We start from the raw sequence: 19,841 nt of genomic DNA on the forward strand, positions 1-19,841 counted from the left end.
ATTAACATGATTCTAGTGTCAAAACTGCTTGCTAAGCTTTTCTGTGTAAAGTTACACCAATCAGCCACAACATTAAAACCACCTGCCTAATATTTACATTTACATTTATGCATTTGGCAGACGCTTTTATCCAAAGTGACTTACAGAGCCCTTATTACAGGGACAATCCCCCTGGAGCAACCTGGAGTTAAGTGCCTTGCTCAAGGACACAATGGTGGTGGCTGTGGGGTTCGAACCAGTGTCCTTCTGATTACCAGATTACCAGTTATGTGCTTAGACCACTACACCACCACCAATCCACTAATATTGTGTAGGTCCCCCTCTTGAAGCCAAAACAGCGCCAACCCGCATCTCAGAATAGCATGGGATGATATTCTTCTCACCACAATTATACAGAACGGTTATCTGAATTACCATAGACTTTGTTTTCGCTGGACAAACACCGTCTCAGCGTGGACGGAGGACCAAAACGAAGTCAAATGAATGCGTTTTCAAACACAAATTAGTCTAAGTGTGGACTTGGCCTTTAAATTGTGCTTTCAGCCAAAGCTCAAACATAAAAGTACATGTAAACAAAACAAGCAAACCATACAATATAACTATACATACTATAGACAACAACGGAGCCCAAGTCAACAGTCCAGTCAATGGCAGTCTGGTCACAGTCCAGTGCGCAACATTGCATGAAAATTTGTTTGGATTGAATACAAGAATATCCATTATAAACATCTTGGTGTAAAGCGACAGCAGTTAGTAAACAAACTTTGTACATCCATGATGATAGGTCCAAAACCGCTGGTACATTTGGGACGAATTATAGCCAACTATAAAACTAACTGAGTGCACCTTTAATGCGATCTATTGCTTCCCACATAAGAAACGCATATGGTTATTTTGGGATAACGACCTGCTGACTATACGTTATTCTTTACTCATTTAATAAGGGATAACAAGGGTTGACAAAAAGATGCTGACATATTTACACCCAGGAAAACCCCATAGACTCATACTGACTTGTTGCTGGTGGGTCCTGTGGAGAGCACGTCCGACTGCAGGCGGGGGAAGAAGCCAGGCTCATAGCGGCCCTGACCGATCTTCATGTCCAGCAGGTGGGGATGCAGAGCCGTGTGGTCTATCTTACACAGTCTCAGCTCTATGGCCTTTTCTATAGCAACACACACCACAGGGAGTAATGTGTCATACACATATTACTGATGAGCCACTTCAAGCCCATATGGTGACACTAAAGAAGTCCCTGACATGCAGATATGAAACCCACAAGGTGGGAGGAAAGTGATTCAGTAATGTGGTTCAATGAAAAAGACAGCTAAGCCACTGATGCTGTTAGCATCACTCACTATAAATACCTCACCATTAGCCAGTACAAACGCTAATGCAACACCCTACCATTATACCCTAGTGGTAAATTAAATAATGTCCTACTGTGCTGCATGATAATAAGTGAATGCCTTTGAATGGGCTTTCCTGTAAAAACATCTGTTAATCAAGCATAATTTATACGTTTATAATAACATTTCCATCCATTTCAAGAGTACTGACGGCTTTGATCTGTATGCTTGAGTTGAGCTGTCTGTTTTCAACTCAACGATCCATTTTGCAGGCAGAGGAATTCACCATGTCTATTTGGTAGTCTGTGGATTACTGGGCAATAATGTATGGATTTTCTTGTTAATGACGAATCAAAGGAGCAACCAGATTAACTTTGTGATAATATTTTAAGAGCAGTCTATCTAAAAATAAAGGTCACAATCAATACATGCTTCCATTTTAACCTGTGCATTTGACAGGTTTGATTTATGTGGAAACCCTATTTTAAAATGACTATTTAAAGAGACAAATACATGCAAGCAAGGTCGAAAATAAAGATGAGAGCAGGGCTGGACTGGGAAGAGAAATCGGCCTGGGATTTTACATGGCAACTGTAAAATGTTCGCTGTCCTATTCTGCATACCGCAGCACTGTTTCTGTGGTCCGTTCTGCATAACACGCCGGCACATTTTTGCTTATCGCGGCCCATTCGGCACGTTTCGCGACTGACCCACCGGCCCGCTCTGTTCTAACGATAGCCATTCCACCCCTGATCAGCCCCAAGTTGCGCCGGCCCACCTGGAAAATGCCCAGTATGCCAGATTACCAGCCCAGCCCTAGATGAGAGTAAACATTGGCATTTACATCTAAAGAATATGCAACCTTTTAAGGATATTTCAACATAATGTGTGGTTTAAATCACCAAAATAATGATAGTGTGATAAAACTAATTGACAATCATACATCTAAGGAGCTCCTTAGAAGACAGGGTGGGACTTATTTTTTTCTGAAATATTTTTGCATTCCCTCGCAATAAGTTTACCATGGTTTTCCTATGATAACCATATTTTGGTAGTAAAACCATAGTAATAATACAGGAAAATGAAAACTATGGTAACAAAAGTCATAATTTTGTGATTATTGTGGTTTTACTAAACCATAGAAACCACAAGAATTACCATAAAAATCATGGTTACTATATGGATACAGTATACTGTACTAAAACCATGCCTACTAGGAGTCATGGTTACTACAATATTCCATCCATCTTCAACCGCTTATCCGAAGTCGGGTCGCGGGGGCAGCCGCTCCAGCAGGGGTCCCCAAAATTCCCTATCCCGAGCCACATTAACCAGCTCTGACTGGAGGACCCCAAGGCGTTCCCAGGCCAGTGTGGAGATGTAATCGCTCCACCTAGTCCAGGGTCTTCCCCAAGGCCTCCTCCCAGCTGGACGTGCCTGAAACACCTCCCTAGGGAGGCGCCCAGGGGGCATCCTTACCAGATGCCCAAACCACCACTGGAATAAAGCTATATAATTCATTTTTCATAGGGACAATATTTTAATTTAATTCAATATATTTTATTTTATATTTGATCTTATTTTGAATAATACTGTATATCATGGCTAATTTCTGGAAATATTTATAGCCGGTAATTTTTCCAAATTCACTTGGAATGGGCGGGTTTGACAAAATTTCATTTTGGATCCCGCATACAAGCACCCTGAATTCGTTTAAAAAATAAAGTAGTCACCAGACCTGAGCGGTCTCACCTGCTTCATCGATATTGGTGCATTTCTGGTACATGGAGGTGCGCAGGGTGGGCGTCCTGACGTTCAGCATGCGCACCTTGTCAACGCGGGAATCAAACACTCGCAGCGTGTGCTCTTTGTCCTCGTCATCGTGGCACAGGATCTTGCTGTCTATGAAAGAGGCAAACATCTGCGTCTCCAGGAAGCGGGAGATGAACGGCAGGTACGGTTCGGGCTGATCGGACAGGAAGGAGGCCTGCAGGGGGCACAATTCATTAGTGGTGGACACAATGAAGCTGATGCGAGCTCAAAGTAAGCTACTTTTGGAATATTATCATCAGAATTTTACCACTGTGACCACAGCTTCTGATGGTATCTGGTTTAACATGGTCTTTAGCTTGTCCAAGCTGATCATTTTTGCTCATTAGAAGGTCAAAACTAGTCTAGATGGTTGATTAGCTGGTGGGCATCATCTTACACTGTTATGACATCTTAAATGCATAATGAAGAATTACCTTGTCAAAGTTCTGCATCTGGTCACGGTTGCTGAACCAAGACTCTTTGTCATGGCTGGGCTGGATGACAAAGACCTCGTAGTCAGAGAACATCTGTGTGAAGCGATTGGCAAAGACCTCTCGAACCCGAATATTCAGCTGATGCATTTTCATCTCCTCCTCCTCACACTGCACTTTTGAATCCTTAGTGCTCGCATCCTCCTTCACATCCAGCTGACAAACACACACATAAAATACACTTATAAACAGGTAAGGGGTGAATGATGAACAATGTTTTACTTAAATTAGCAAGCACCACTAAATGTGTTCTGATTGAATCTTGATGCGCCAATTTCCAGATAAATGCCTAGACGGTAGTGGAACTATAATGGTAGAAGAAGGGGTTACAGACAGGAAGAGACAAAGAGTGGGAAAATCTGCCTGCATATATGGCAAGAGAGCTGAGAGTGCTGGGAAAGGTCTACAAATATGCTTTGATTTATGATGCAACTTATCATCATTCCCAAGAAACCAATCATACAGAGTAGAAAGTTGAAGAACAAAAAACTAGTCCAGCTGTAGGGATGTGCCAAGTCATAGCCTTAAAGTAGGGTTAAATGCACAAACTAACTTTAGTCTTGTCATCAGGAGCTTTATTAAGAGTATGGGGTCAATCCCTGGCCTTCAGAAAGAGCGTGTACTTAAGCTGCTTATTTGTCAGAGAGCAAGACCTCAGCATGCTGTGCTTCAGAAAATCTCGTCCTCAGTCATAACAGCAGTTTGTTCGTCTTTTCATCGCCCACACAGTAATTACAATTATTGCCCACACTGTAATGATGTGTTTTTCACAAAGCAGCTGCCAACATTGCTGTAGTTATTGTTCAAATCAAAAAGAAAATGACTGGATTCACAGCAAATCCTCAGAGAACCCAGATGAACTTAAAAACACAGGAGTGCAAGAGAATACACAGAATCAAGAAATGTGGAAAAATGTAAATTGTGTCATGATTTTGCATGTCATTCCAAAACTGAATGACATTCTTTCTTCCATGAAAAATAAAGGGAAAACTGTACTTTTTTTGGCATATAATGAAATGGAGCTTTTCCACTGCACGTTACAACTCAACTCGACTCTGTTCGCTTTTTATGGGTTTTCCATTGTGGATAGTACCTGGTACCTGACACTTTTTTAGTACCACCTCGGTTGGGGTTCCAAGCGAGCCGAGCCAATACTAAACGTGACGTCAAAGCCACTGACTGGTCAGAGAGAATCGTCACTACCAGCGTCACTGGATTTTCGGCACGGGACATCAACCCGCTAGTTTTAAAGCTACCTACAGCGATATCAGTATCATTTGTTCACGTGAATTTCTAATTGTAAAAAGAAATAGCTGTGCGCAAAACCATGCCGTGGTCAATAAACGTGGTGCAGACGTTCCTCTCGTTAGCGACGAACGACATGAAAAAGTCTTTCAGGAAGTGTCTCAATGGTTGGCCGCACAGCTGAGACACGGCTACCACCGGACCTACCAACAGTGTAGAGAAAAAGTAAATAAAAAAACATAAAAGTGACTACAGAACCATCAAGGAAAAGTGGAAATGGTTCGACTAAATGGACGCTATCTAGACCAGCGAGCGATGGGAGGGAGGGACAGTGCCCTGGACTCAGCCACAACATTGTTGAGGTCCACGATGGAGGATGGTATGTTTTGTTATGTTAACTCTATACTCTGCTTGAAAGCTTCACTTTATTTAGTTGACCAGCTACTGAAAGCTTTCTTCTAAAACAACCAGGCCAATTCAACTGTTACACTTGTGTAAAATCACCATGCAACAACTGGTTTATGCAGCACTAGTAACTAACAGCTAGCGGTTGTGTTATTGTTTATTGATTTGTGTTGCATTTAAGATGATGTCAAGGCAGTAGAGGCAGCGCAACTTTGACGATCAGCCTATAATCCCACCCACGTTGATGCGGCACTAAACTGCAGTAGAAATGCAAGATCGAAAACGTAAAGCGAGTTGAGGTGAGTCTAACCATAAGGTAAAGTGGAAAAGTGGCTGTAGTGATTTTGGGATGTCAAGCTCCATAAAAGGACAAAAAAACAACAGTAAGAGTAGTCGATACGACTTGTGCACAATTTTACAAGTCTTCTGAAGTAACACAAAAAAATAGCTATACAATCAAATATGGTGACTTTGATTGGCCTCAACTGGTTCTCGGTTCGCTTTGATTGTCCATATCGCCACCTACTGGGCAGGGTGTACAAATTATAGTAAAAAAGGACTTAAAAAGTGGGTCTGGTTCTTACCCTCACCAATCAATACAAAATAGATGTTATAATATTTCTGGTTTTCCAGAAAGAGTCCTTGAAAGAGTGCCTTAATGGAGTGATCAGATATTCTGGCATATGCTTGTGCATTCAATTTCACACGCACCTTCTCCAGACTGACTCCAGTCCTCTTAACCAGAGCTTGCAGACGAGCTATGGTTTGGTTCTCTCTCAGGAGAAAAGAGTTGAGCGGGGAGTCGGCAAGGTTGCCGTTGCGCTTGTCTGAGACCATGTCAGCGGAGCGGAAGCCCCTGATCTTGCTGTGGCCCTTGCTGCATTGAGGGTTTGCCTCTGGAGACAAGCCGAACGCCAGCAGAACCTCCGAGATCTCCTGGATGAACTCCAGCTTGTTGGGGAACTGAGGAAGGTCCTCCGGCAGCTCGATGAAGTGGTTGTCAATATCGACAAAACACAAGTTGGCCTGAGGGATACATGAGTCATTTCATTCAAAGCATTGATCAGTGTCTTTATGTAAAGGGACATTTGTGGACATCGTGTTTATATTTACTTCCGTCTCTGTCCACAAGATAGCTTATCTAAAAAAAACAGGCACGTTCAGTTCAGATTCATATACTTAGCCTGTCAAGATAACTACTTTTGTTGGACGATATGTCCCCGAAATAATTGCGATAAACAATATTATTGTAATTTTAAGACCATTTTATGGCACTGATATAATGATAATATAATAATGCAAGTACACCCTTTCAAAGAGCAATGAACTTTTAATTCTGAAAAATTCTAAATTCTCTCCATCTCCAACTGCGTTTTTTGTTCCCTGCTCGGAAAGCTGGATGGGATGGTTATGTTTTAGATGAGCTTTTAGGTTAGATGTATTGCCACTTTTCGTTGCCAATGTTTTTAAACAATGTCGACATACCGGCTCGTTCCAAAATGTTCCCATACCGGAGCTGTGGAATGCGGCTTTGAGCCCAATTCCATTTGGACTTATTCTTCCAAACTTTCTGGCTGGAATTATACAGTCATTATACAGGGAAAAACACCCATTAAAACACCTATTAGCCTCGAGTAACATATAATATTCACCTGTCGCGGTCCGCTCTGTGTGTGTGTGTGGAGGAGCTGCCTGAGCCCCGCCTCCGCATTCATTCTTATGAAAACAAACACGCATGTAAACACAATGGGCAATATCGAGGTCAGCAAAATGATCAAGGTCATATCCATATATCGTACGATAAATCGATAACGTAATTATCATGACAGGCCTACTTATACATGTACAGAAACAAACAAGAACTTCAAACACTTTTCCTTGCAGATAAGCACTAGACATTATTTTATAAACAATGTAGCCTGGCTGTTAAAGTCTGACATATAAAAAACAATTAAATCAAAACGTTCATGAAGTTTGCATTAGTGCTCAACTGATTTTGCCAATATCGTTTACGAAGGTGGTGGAAAAGTCAGATAACCGATTAATTGCCGATAGTTTTTCAAGTCGATTTATTGAATGTTAAAACATTTTCTTAGTCTTTCCTTACTGTGACGGCCACAGATATAGAGACTACAAGAGTCAAAAATTAATACAATCTCAGATGCAGTTTAGTGTGTAACCAAAATCAACGAGAAAAGTTGAGCCAAAAGTTGTTGAGTTGGGGTTTGTTCGCTGTCCTTTTCTGCATATCGCGGCGCCGTTTTGTGGTCCGTTCTACATAATGAGGCGGCTCAATTTAGTTTATCTGTGCCCGTTTCGTGGCCAACCCACCGGCCCCATCTGTTCTCCCGATGGGCAGTCCACCCCTGATCGGCCCCAAAATGCGTCGGCCCATCGGGAAAATGCCCGGCATGCCAGATTACCAGTCCAGCCCTTCTCCAAGCCCTACTTATGATGGACATCATTTAGAATAAGGCTCGGTATTAATACAGATTTCCTGATTCGAGTCACATTCATGAGCTCTCGTTTTGATTCGATTCCAAATTCGATATCGATTCATATGGGTATATTTTAGTTATAATGTCCCTTCTGCTTACATATGAAAGAAATTCTGTCCCAGCTAATGCTGTTAACTATACAATCGACCTTCTAATTTGGTACATTAAGAAAATATTAATTCTACAAATTATACAATTTTATTCGTATTTCAACTTTGTAAAAATGTACAAATCCATGTATTCAGTCAATAAATATGATACTGCATATATTATATTCTGTTATGTTTATAGTTGAATTGCATAATTTGTGCCATTTACAGGTACTGCATTTACTATGGAAGCTCAAAGAGGACTTGCGTTATTATTATTTTTCTGTCTCATTTTCTCGTGATCTCGATATAACAAAGGTTGTTTTCTCGTGATCATGACTTAACTTTCTCGTGATCTCGGCATAACAAAAGGTTGTTTTCAATAAGGCTATCTGGAGGCAACAGCTAAACGCACTGTTGCATAATGGATGACCGCATACGCCATTACTTTGATCAAGGACTCACTCAAGCTGAAATAGCTGTATGTCTCTCAGTCATTGACAACGTCCAGATTAGTATCAGACACCTTAGAAGAAGACTATCGCGTCTACAACTTTGTGGTAGAAAATACAGTGACCCTGAACGTTTGGTCAATTTCATTGCCAGCCAACTTGAGAGACCGGGACGTCTGTATGACTGCGGTCAAGCCAGCCACGATTTAGATCAGAGTGCGCGCATATTTCAGTAATGACGGTACTTCGTGGAAAGAACAGAAAGACGTGCTTCTTGACTCCTGTTGAGTGCAGAAGAAAGCGAGTCTTACTATATTGATGAAAAAGCGTTTATTAAGTGTTTGTGACGTGCTGGTGTTTATTAATATGTTTGATTTAGCCTATGTGAAAGGTGACTGGTTTAGAAGACTCTTGGATAGGGCAGGTGAATCATTTATAACCAAAGTGTACTGAATTAACATAACATTTACATATTACATATAATACATTTTACTTTTCTGCCAAGGATCTCTCATTGTCCTTCATACCTTGTAATAGGATTATAGATTAGAGTGACCCTGACAGTTACTCTATCAATTTTCAAGTAATTTTACAAATCATCCAAAAATGTCGAGATCACGAGAAAATTAAGACGAGATCACGAGAAAACAACCGTTGTTATGTCGAGATCACGAGAAAACGAGACAGAAACATAATAATAATGCAAGGCCTCTTTGAGCTTCCGTAATTTACATTGATTTGTTGAACACATGTTAAAAACCGCATTTCTGTAAACAGTGTCTGTGAATGAGCGCATGTTAACAAGAGACTCGAACGGCTTTATCTCATCTGTGCTATGACTAAATCGATGATAAATGTTTATTTTTTGTTGTTTTTGATCAACAACTGACTAGAGAATAGAAAGGGTATTAAAAGAGACATTATTCAATGGCAAATCGGTGGATCTCATCTTTGGACACACATTACACGGAGCAACTTTTAGAGTCAACATGCAGTGAAAGGATCTCTCTACTGAATAATCCACCACTATACTACACAATTACTGGTGAGGTAAATGTAAACATTTACGAGCCAGTTGCCACATATACATTTCAGTCGCATAGCATGAAATTTGCTTGCAAATGCGAGTGATTTCCTCTCATTGTAGCGAAGGATTTTACATACTGTAAAAGATCGTTCTTGGGATTTAAGACTCGATATCAAGATCATTCAAATGAATATCGCGACGCATGGGGAAATCGACATTTTTACCCACCCCTACTTAAGAATGAGAGTGTAAGGCCACGTCCACACGAATACATTTTCGTTTGAAAACGCATTAATTTTATCACATTTAAACAGATTTGTGTGGACGTGACCTGAGAATTTCAGCATGCATTAAATGTCTTATGGCAGAGAGAGGAATGTTAATGTGTAAATGAAGCTTCAATACTACCAGTCAATAGAGACGCATATGAGACCAAACGGACCATTATGATCATCACCTCAAAGGTTTAAATACTATTCTTTAGGGAAAACCACATGAAGTCATCACTGAACATGAGTTCATCCTGGACTGAATGGGTTAGATAAGATAAGTAGATTGTCTGGGAGTAAATATGTGTCACACACACCTCTTGGGGAAGTTCCAGTTTGGTGCGGTCATCCTGGCCGTTGGAGTGCAGACCCATGAGGTAGGGCACGGGAGCGTCCAGAAAGTGTAATAGAGAAGCGGGCAAGATGGGCACATACACATGCTGCCATTGGAAAGGAAACATTAAGGCTGTGATGCCCTCTGCTACCGTCATCAGCCGCTGGTAATCTGTTCAACGAAAAAGACACAGACACATTCAGATACCTCATTCTCAGAGCAGCACAACACCTGACAGACAAAACAGAAAATGCTAATTTTCAAAGCTGTAATTTACAGAATGATATCACTTTTTTCCTTTGTTGCAGTCAACTAGTTATCCAATAAGCAGGGCTGGATTCACAAAACATTCTTAGGAAAACGACTAGATAACTTGGTATGTAATTATGGCCCCTGGACTGTATTATCTTCTTTGTTTTGCGCTTTGCTTTTGGTCTGTGAAATAATCAGTACTTATTACTTATGGATGAACAGAAATATACCAAGTCTACACACATTTCCACATTTCCTTTCAGTGTTTTCTGTACCACCGGTCAAGGACTAACACTCTTATGCAATTGTTTAAATACATTTTTGCATGCCAGCCCATTAATTACTATTTAAAAAAACAAACTCTGTGATTGGTTGCTTATAGAGATAGTCTGTACTCTATTTTTAATTTTTATAGTTTTCTTGTGAGAATGTCCTTGATATTTTAACGTTCCTATTGAAGATATGCAAAGTGAGTGCCTGATACACAATGCATTCTCATGTTGGCATTTAAAACTAAAAATATCATGTTGTATTAGGCCGACCTCTATTCTTATTTACAAAAAACCTTGTTTTTATGTTATTGTCTCCACCCTTCAACAACAGGGTGTCGCCACTTTTGGAGAGACAAGATTACAAAACAGCTTCTAAACACTGACCCTGACCAATAAGAACAGGCCTATTTCCACATATGCACTGACTCACTTTGATCACATGCCACAGATGAACTAATGTAACATATTCACCCTATTAAACTTTGCTATACATTATTAAATTGTATATTCATATCAATTTATACTATTTATAATAGTGTTCATTTATAATGATACAATGATTCAACAGCACTCCTGCACAGTATTAATAATATTATAAATGATATTTAAGCATATGTTTAATATTAATAGAGTTATAATTAAAATAATCCAACACACACACACACACACACACACACACACACACACACACTCTACTTGCAAAGATAATTATAATATTCCATAAAACTCAACTCTCCTTGCATCCCACAGAATTGAATACACTAAAACAATACAATATTATATTAATTTCTGTATAACAGCCCTCTTACTCATGCTTAAATATAGTAAATAACATAGGAATATAATAATGTTTTCTATAATTATATTATTAATTAATTAAAACTATAATATTTATGTTTAATATTAATCATATTTAAAATATTCGAATATACATTCAAATATAATATATGATTGACCAATCACATATTAATTAGCATAACAAATTAATAATACTTAATTATTAAGAAGACAATCATAGACCCATTAAAACTATAAAGTTAATAATATTCTGTTTAATATTAATAATATTTCAAATTAAAATCACATTGGAATATAATATATGATTGACCAATCACATATGAATTAGCATCACACAGATTAATAATAATTAATAATTAATAAGACAATCATAGATCCATTAAAACTATAATATTACTAATATTACATGTTAGTAATAACACTTAAAATTAAAATCACATTCTAATATAATATATGATTGACCAATCACATATTAATAGCATAACAATTTAATAATAATTAATTATTAATAAGACAATCATAGATCCATTAAAGTTATAAAGTTAATATCCATCCATCCATCCATCGTCAACCGCTTATCCTGAAAGTTAATATTCTGTTTAATATTAATATTTCAAATTAAAATCACATTCGAATATAATATATGATTGACCAATCACATATTAATTAGCATAACAAATTAATAATAATTAATTATTAATAAGACAATCATAGATCCATTAAAACTATAAAGTTAATAATATTCTGTTTAATATTAATATTTCAAATTAAAATCACATTGGAATATAATATATGATTGACCAATCACATATTAATTAGCATAACAAATTAATAATAATTAATTATTAATAAGACAATCATAGATCCATTAAAACTATAAAGTTAATAATATTCTGTTTAATATTAATATTTCAAATTAAAATCACATTGGAATATAATATATGATTGACCAATCACATATGAATTAGCATAACACAAATCAATAATAATGAATTATTAATAGACAGAAAAATGATAGATTCATTAAAATCATATTATTAATATTATATGTTTAATATGAATACTATTTAAAATTAAAATCGCATTTTAATATACGATTAATCAATCATATTAATTATTATAACACAAATGAATAATGAATGAATAAAACAATCACAGATCCATTCAAACTTAAAACATAAATTATTAAAAATAAAATCAAATTCTAATATAATACATGATTAATTAATCACATGTTAATTCAACAGAAGTAGTGACCTTTACTTCAGATGACACGTACAGATTTGTAGAGTGCCCGAGGCAGAGGTCTATATACGGAAATGACAACTGGCAACAATCCATTCATCTAGCAGCAGATGCCCATTTCAAGGATTCACGTATGTGTGAAAGGACCAGGGCATTTATATCTAAGCTATGAATTGGCCTGCTATTTATAGAATAATGTAGGCTTGTTATTTTTCCGCGATCAGACCCTGCTGTGTGCGACGGGAGCTTCGTCTACCGAAAACAAGCTCCTTTTCATTCCGGATCTTCACTGTCCACAAACATTACACTTCAACCAGAAGCCTTCTGGACACAAAAAAGGATGATGTCATTTCCAACCAATCATATTTATGCTGCATAACCACCATCCTCCTGAGCTGGAGTACAGTCTCTAGGCAACACCAAAGCAATGCACCCACCCAACCCCCTGTCGTTTTGTAGATACCCCTATAATTTGCCCTTCCTTGTTGGTATAATTGATCCAATCAGCACATCTGCCACTGAATGGCAAAACAATCTTCCAAATTTAATTTAAAGCGGTCTGCTGATGATGTCCAAATGTCAAAAGGTAAATTAAATTACATTTGGGAATACGAATCAAAGAATGCACATATTAATGGCCACATATCAAGATAAAACGGGTCAATTTTACAATACTAGACATATTGTGATTGTGAAACAGCATAAAACATGATAACATTAACATAAGCCCTACAGAATATGTATATTACATTTAAAGGATATTAACAAATGCATAAGTAACAACTTATCGTCCTTACATCACACAGAAAGCTGTGAGTATAATTTGCATTCCAGGTGGTTGTGGGCAAAGGGTAGGCTGTAAGTTTGACAAGAACGAGAAGAACAAAGCGCAAAGATGAGCTCACGCCGACACAGAGATGGAGGGATAGTGTGAAAAGAGAGAGAGGGCTTGTCGCAGTACGCTGCAAGCGTGTAGTTAGGACACGGTGTAACCGTCTGTTTGTCCTTTTGAGTAAAAGCAGCATGTACTGTACTGAACAAGCAAAAACACAGTAAATGAGCTGTGATCAATGTTTGCATGGAGCTTATTCAGATATCTGTTGTGTTAGGTTTAGATGTACTGTAACACAAAGCCTCGGCAGTTTGAAATAAGTGTTAATGTAAAAATAAGAGCATGTTGGCGAGCTGTGATGGTAATCACAGTGGAAACAAACAGATGACAACAAACCAGGTGTTGTTATAGCAAGTTGCCAGCAAAAGTAACGCTAACGTGTAACAAAAAAGCTTTACTAAATAAAGTATCTGCAGTTACTCACAAAAGACTATTTAGAACAATCATCTATGAACATCTCTAAACAACTAAAAAATATTTTGTAACGAGGCTCAAAAACTCCCAATTGAACAGTTCACACATGTCGCTAGGCTAACAACGTGATTCTCCAATAACCACAAAAAATAAATAGATATCAAATATTGAAATAGTCAAATTAGAATTTTTTCCCACATTCCGTGCTTTACGTTTTATTTTCACTGAATTCCAGGTTTTAAAGGTTAATTACATTTTATCATTATAAATACTAATCAAATTAATTAATAAAATTTTAATAAAATGAAAACATACTTTTCAACATACTATTACATTATTTTTTATTAAACGAAGAGCATCTGATCCTCAAATAATCCAAAACCCAATTTTATTTTATTTTATTTGATCATTATAATAATGATTATTATTATTATTATTATTGTCCAATAAAGTGCTACACAGTAGAGCATCACAGTATTAATGAATGCAGTGATGAAACTCTTGCTTGAGATTTTGCTTAAACACAATTTTTTATTATTAATATAATTAATTATTATTGATATATTATTAGCATTATTATTACAACTACTACTACATTAAATATTACTATACAGAATATATTTTGTGTCGCATTCTATTTTTTTCAATTTCACACTTCTAGTGAAATGGAGCTTTTATTTTCCCGTTCTGATTGAACACCTGATGTTTTTCACCCCCTTCACTTACCTCCGAAAAAGCAGTTCGCTATATGGGCTAATAATCTTATTAAATATATAAATATATAGTCTGCGTGTGTACTCGCTTCAAAGTGAATAAGAGTTTCCCATTGGTAAATGCGAATTCGTCTGGTCAGTCATGTGCTCGTAACTCACAATTACGATATTTCCGACTCTACTTAAAGGCTGCGTGATATTTAAATATCTATGAATTCCCCCTCTCACTCCACCAATACCCTCCCACCTTTTAACATTTCTACACACCCATATCATGACCACTTTTTAGGTCAAGTTGTGAACAACTGGTGCTGAACTAAGGGGGTTTCATGACATTTTAAAAAACAGCCTGTAGACCTACAGAAGCATGGCAGATAGCTACTCACGTTGTGAGTATAGAAGAATCTGGATCTCCAAAAGTGCACAAGTGAAGAGCTGCAAAACATTCTCCACACCCAGTAGCTCAAACACCTCCTGTAGGGGGAAATCAAAGAGGGGCAGCTCGGCCGTACTGGGTCTCTGACACAACACTGGCCCGTATACACCTGAGAACTTCAGGGAGCGCCCGGATGGTGGCAGCGGAACCTCGTAGAGGACGTTGTAGATGTAGCTCTCCAACGGAAGGGGCGGGGGTTGAGGCGAGGTGACCGCCTGGTGTAGCTGTTCTAGAACTCTCCTGCAAGCATGGGCGAAGGCCATTGGTGTGATCAGGCAGATGCACTTGGACACATAGAGCGTGTCGCGGCTGATGTCATAGGAGTTGAAGCGCTGTAACCTGGAGAGGGAGGGGGCTTCGTGGAGTTGTGGCAGTGTAGGCCGAGGGTCTTCAGGACTGCGAGGGGTAGGGGGTGTGTGCAGGATGTCATACTGTTCTGCATTGTGCATGTGATAGAGCGTCTGCATGGCGCTGCAGATCTGCTTGCTGGTCACCTCCTCGAAGAAGGTGTGGGCGAAGCCGTAGGTCCGGGAGCCATCCTCTCGCGTGATGATGAAGGAGTGGAACTGTGGCTCGCGTGTGTCTGCCTGCGTGCGGAAGGCCAGGCCCTTTGGCATACACAGCTGTGAAATGACACAACAAAATTAAGATTTAAAGCTTTACCAATATTAAAATAACTTTCTCTTTTAAGTGGCTCTAATTTGAGCCTCACCCCATTCAGTCATCTCATTTGCTTTTAGTAATAGAAAAGTATACCAGCCCAGCTGATTAGGCCATTGTATATTATCAGCTGATAGCCATGCCCATTTGGCCAATTAACCGAAGTCAGAACTTCTGAGTGCACATTTTGTGTTTTCAAATAATTTTGAGGATATTTTGAGTAAATTAGGGATACACTGATGTATCGCTACTGATATTTAGCAGACAATCATGACCAAATTAAAACCATCTGCAAATCTGTTTTAAGCATGAAAACGCAGATATGAAAAACCGATGGTTCAATTAAAATTATCAACACACTTTGTAAAACCCTCAAAATGCTTTGAAACCAGCAAACTTTGTAACATTGGTTTGGTATCCCTTAAGGCTGCATGATTGATTGAGTTAAGATTGAAATCGCAATACATCCTTGAAAGGCAGCGTTTAAAATGTGTCTGCATTTAGCGTAGGGTTGGGCGATGTCCCCTAAATTGGCAGTTGACGATGTTGACAGTAAAACATCGCGATGGACGATGATATCGTCGGTGGGGCGGGGCGGGGCGTTTATATAATTTCATAGAATTTTCAAAAATTATATGAAAAATTATAATTTCGTTATTTTACTAACCCAACTAATGACTCGTCAGCGCTTTATCAGTAGGTTGCACGACACGTGAAGCATTTTTTTTTTTTTGCTTTCACTTAAGAAGAGTTGTGCACTTTTTATTTTAATATATCTCTTTACATAAATACTATTTTCCACTTAAAAACTATAATTTCGTTATTTTACTATCCCAACTAGTTCATATGACCACTTTACAATATTTCAATAACATAATTTATTTTGTATCCTGTGCTGAAGTTAATTGTGCTGCTAATTATAAGTGAAATGTTAATGCCGAGTTTCGGTCTGAGTGTTGTACCCGTTTCATTTGTTGTTCTTCTATGTTTTAATAAATGTGTGTTATTCATATTCACCTTGTTTCTTTCATTTGATTTGACATTATGGATTTATGGCCAAGGAAATTTTTCTTTAAAAGTATTAACCAGACAAAAGTTATTTGACGTTCGCTGGTCTGGGTTTATCTTAAACTGCCGCTTCAGTGTATACAAGAGCTATGTGACAATGAGCAAGATTTTCTGAGACACTACAACTACTAATAATTAATTAATAAAGGCTATTTTCTTGTAGCCTACAACATAAAATATTTTAATCTAAATGTACAGCGTAAGACATGTTAAAAAAAAGACAAGAAGCTAACAATGTCAAGATCAATATTTGTGTAGCCTGCCTGACACGGTATTTTAACACGTCACGTCTCTGGCATATACTACAGTATTTAAAATAGCATATATGCATTAGTTATATTCTCAATTTAATTTACAGAGCAATCCCTGCAAAGTTTTTAGGTTAACTACAGAAGAGACTAGGATTAGTGAGTCACACTAGCAAGACTCGCAAAAGGGGGGCGTGGCATGGCATCACAATGGTGGCTCTACATCGTGATGTTGGTCAGCCATCACGATGGACGACGATATCGTCCATCGGCACAACCCTAATTTAGCGCTTCAGTAAGTACTTCAGTCAGCATTGTGTAAACAAGCGGCACCCTCTAGCGGTGTGAATGGCATTATCCTTTATCTATTACAAAATGATAGAACTTAAAAGGGCAATTTGTTCCATTGGTAACTTTTTCTGTTTCATAATGTGGTTGACATTTCCATGGAATTGCCCAACCTATGCATAATATGAATTGTAATGTTCTCTTATATACAGAACAAGCATGTAACATGTGAGTTCTGTTGTTTTGAACTGCAAAAACGGAAGTGGACAATAAAGTGCAAATTGACTGCTTTGCAACTTAATGTAAGAAAAACCAAAGAGCTGATTTTCAATGTTAAACCTGAAGAACACTATCCGTCAGGTCAACTAATGTTAGAAGATCAGGCTGTTGAGACTGTTGAAAGTTAAAAAATATTTGAGAACATGCAGTATGTTGATACAAGTTTTAACTTTGGTGAGAACGTAGACAACATTTTTAGGAAAGCAAGTTGTTGAGCGAAAGCAAGGCTGTTTCTTGTGCGAGTCAGTTTTGGAAATGGTATATAAAAGGCATGCTGAAAGTATTTTAGTGTTTAATATCACAGCCTGGTTTGGAAATTTGGGAGTGAGGAGTAAGAATAAGTTGCTCAGGATAGTGAGAATGGCGGAAAAAATAATAGGAAACCAGCAAACACAGCTTGATAAACTGTATTTGCATGCAGTTCACAGAAGAGCAACAAGAGTTATATCCAGGCGCGGACTGGCCATTGGGAGAACCGGGACATTTCCCAGGGGGGAAAGTGGATAATAAAGTTCAATCAATCAATCAAAGCTTTTTTACATTATGTTGGTATCAGCCAAAAGTTTTTTGTTAAAATCGGCCAAACATTTTCATATTGTTGCATCCCTAGAGTAAATACTTAAATATTGCATAAATATTAACTGAATTTTATTCATATTCGTTGTAAATTTTTTCACAGTTTTTTGTTTTAGTCATAGTTTTAGCCATTTGATGAAAATTTATTTAAAATTTGTCAATATTCTGTCATGTCATATTCATTCATTTTAGTCAGTTTCACTCTGACAAATGACATAATTTTAGTCAACAAATATAATTTATTTTAATTGATAATTGTGCACAATGGACAACAAAGTGTGTCAAACTGTAACAGAGCAAACTTTAAATCAAATATTCAAACATTTTGAAAGAAAATTTAGAAACGTTTTCTAATTTAAACATGTATCATTCATATAGCCAACTGTATTCTGAATTCTTCATGCTTTAGAGACTTCTTAATTTTCTGTGAAAGGATATTAAATAGCATGTAGCGTTTCTTACGGAAACAGTGTATTCACAAAGGCAGGTTACGCAATGCAAATTACGCATATTCTGACTAGCGCATCATTTAGTTCAAGTGCACATGTTCATTCACTTCAAGGAAATTGGTACTTTAATTCACCAAAATGTCATACAACTGATCACAAAGCATAGTCTGATGTTGAAAAAAGTTATTATTGATAAAATCTAGACGGGCCCCATTTCCAGCAGTCATCACTCCAACACCTTTTTCTTGAGTGATCATGCTAAATTGATCATTTGGTTCTAGAAAATCACTTGCCATTATATCAAACACAGCTGAAAGCTATTTGGTTCATTAAATGAAGCTTAACATTGTCTTTGTGTTTGTTTTTGTGTAGCCACAGTATGCGATAGACTTGCAAGTCTTTAGGTCAATATTAGATCCAAAATGGCAAAATAGAAACTCGTCAGTCAATCATTGTTTTGAGGAATGAAGGCTATACAATGCATAAAATTGCCAAAAAACTGAAGATTTCATTCAAAGGTGTAACTACATTCTTCACAGACAAAGGACAACTGGCTCTAACAAGGACAGAAAGAGATGTGGAAGACCAGATGTACAACTAAACAAGAGGATAAGTACATCAGAGTCTCTAGTTTGAGAAATAGACGCCTCACATGTCCCCCGCTGACAGCTTCATTGAATTCTACCCGCTCAACACCAGTTTCATGTACAACAGTAAAGAGAAGACTCAGGAGGCCTTATGGGAAGAATTGCAAAGAAAAATCACTTTTGAAACAGAAAAAAAGAAAGAAAAGGTTTGAATGGGCAAAGAAACAGACATTGGACAACAGATAATTGGAAAAGAGTGTTATGGATCTTAACCCCATTGAGCTTTTGTAGGATCAGTTAGACTGTAAGGTGAGCGAGAAGTGCCCGACAAGACAGACACATCTATGGCAAGTGCTGCAGGAAGTGTGGGGTGAAAGGTCACCTGAGTATCTGCACAAACTGACAGTGAGAATGCCAAAGGATCTGCAAAGCTGTCATTGCTGCATGTGGAGTTATAGTAATTTTTCATGTCATTAATGTCCTGACTATACTTTGTGGTCAGTTGAATGCCACTTTGGTGAATAAAAGTAACAATTTCGTTCCATAAGAGCAAAATCTGTACATTATTCCAAACTTTTGGCCACCAGTGTATTCTTCTACATACAGATTCTCAAGATGCTTCTTCTTCTGTCAGTATCTTGCAGTATAATTTTTATCTCGTCATATTTTCTTCAACAGTATGCTTTAATAAAG

General features: G+C 37.8%; 1 protein-coding gene across 3 annotated transcripts in view; it reads right to left on the minus strand.

Moving 5' to 3' along the window:
* The window catches only part of LOC127657824 (DENN domain-containing protein 5A-like), a 62,987-nt gene that overhangs the window by 23,453 nt on the left and 19,693 nt on the right, over positions 1-19,841 (minus strand). For all 3 annotated transcript variants that reach the window (XM_052146750.1, XM_052146759.1, XM_052146766.1), the window contains 6 exons: positions 14,944-15,616; positions 9,955-10,142; positions 6,014-6,328; positions 3,596-3,808; positions 3,102-3,336; positions 1,015-1,165 (listed from right to left, as the gene is read on the minus strand). In XM_052146750.1, the coding sequence (XP_052002710.1) occupies positions 1,015-1,165; positions 3,102-3,336; positions 3,596-3,808; positions 6,014-6,328; positions 9,955-10,142; positions 14,944-15,616 (1,775 nt within the window). The remainder of the gene's footprint in view (positions 1-1,014; positions 1,166-3,101; positions 3,337-3,595; positions 3,809-6,013; positions 6,329-9,954; positions 10,143-14,943; positions 15,617-19,841) is intronic.

Source organism: Xyrauchen texanus, chromosome 2 (genome assembly GCF_025860055.1).
Source record: "Xyrauchen texanus isolate HMW12.3.18 chromosome 2, RBS_HiC_50CHRs, whole genome shotgun sequence".
Lineage (NCBI taxonomy): Eukaryota > Metazoa > Chordata > Actinopteri > Cypriniformes > Catostomidae > Xyrauchen > Xyrauchen texanus.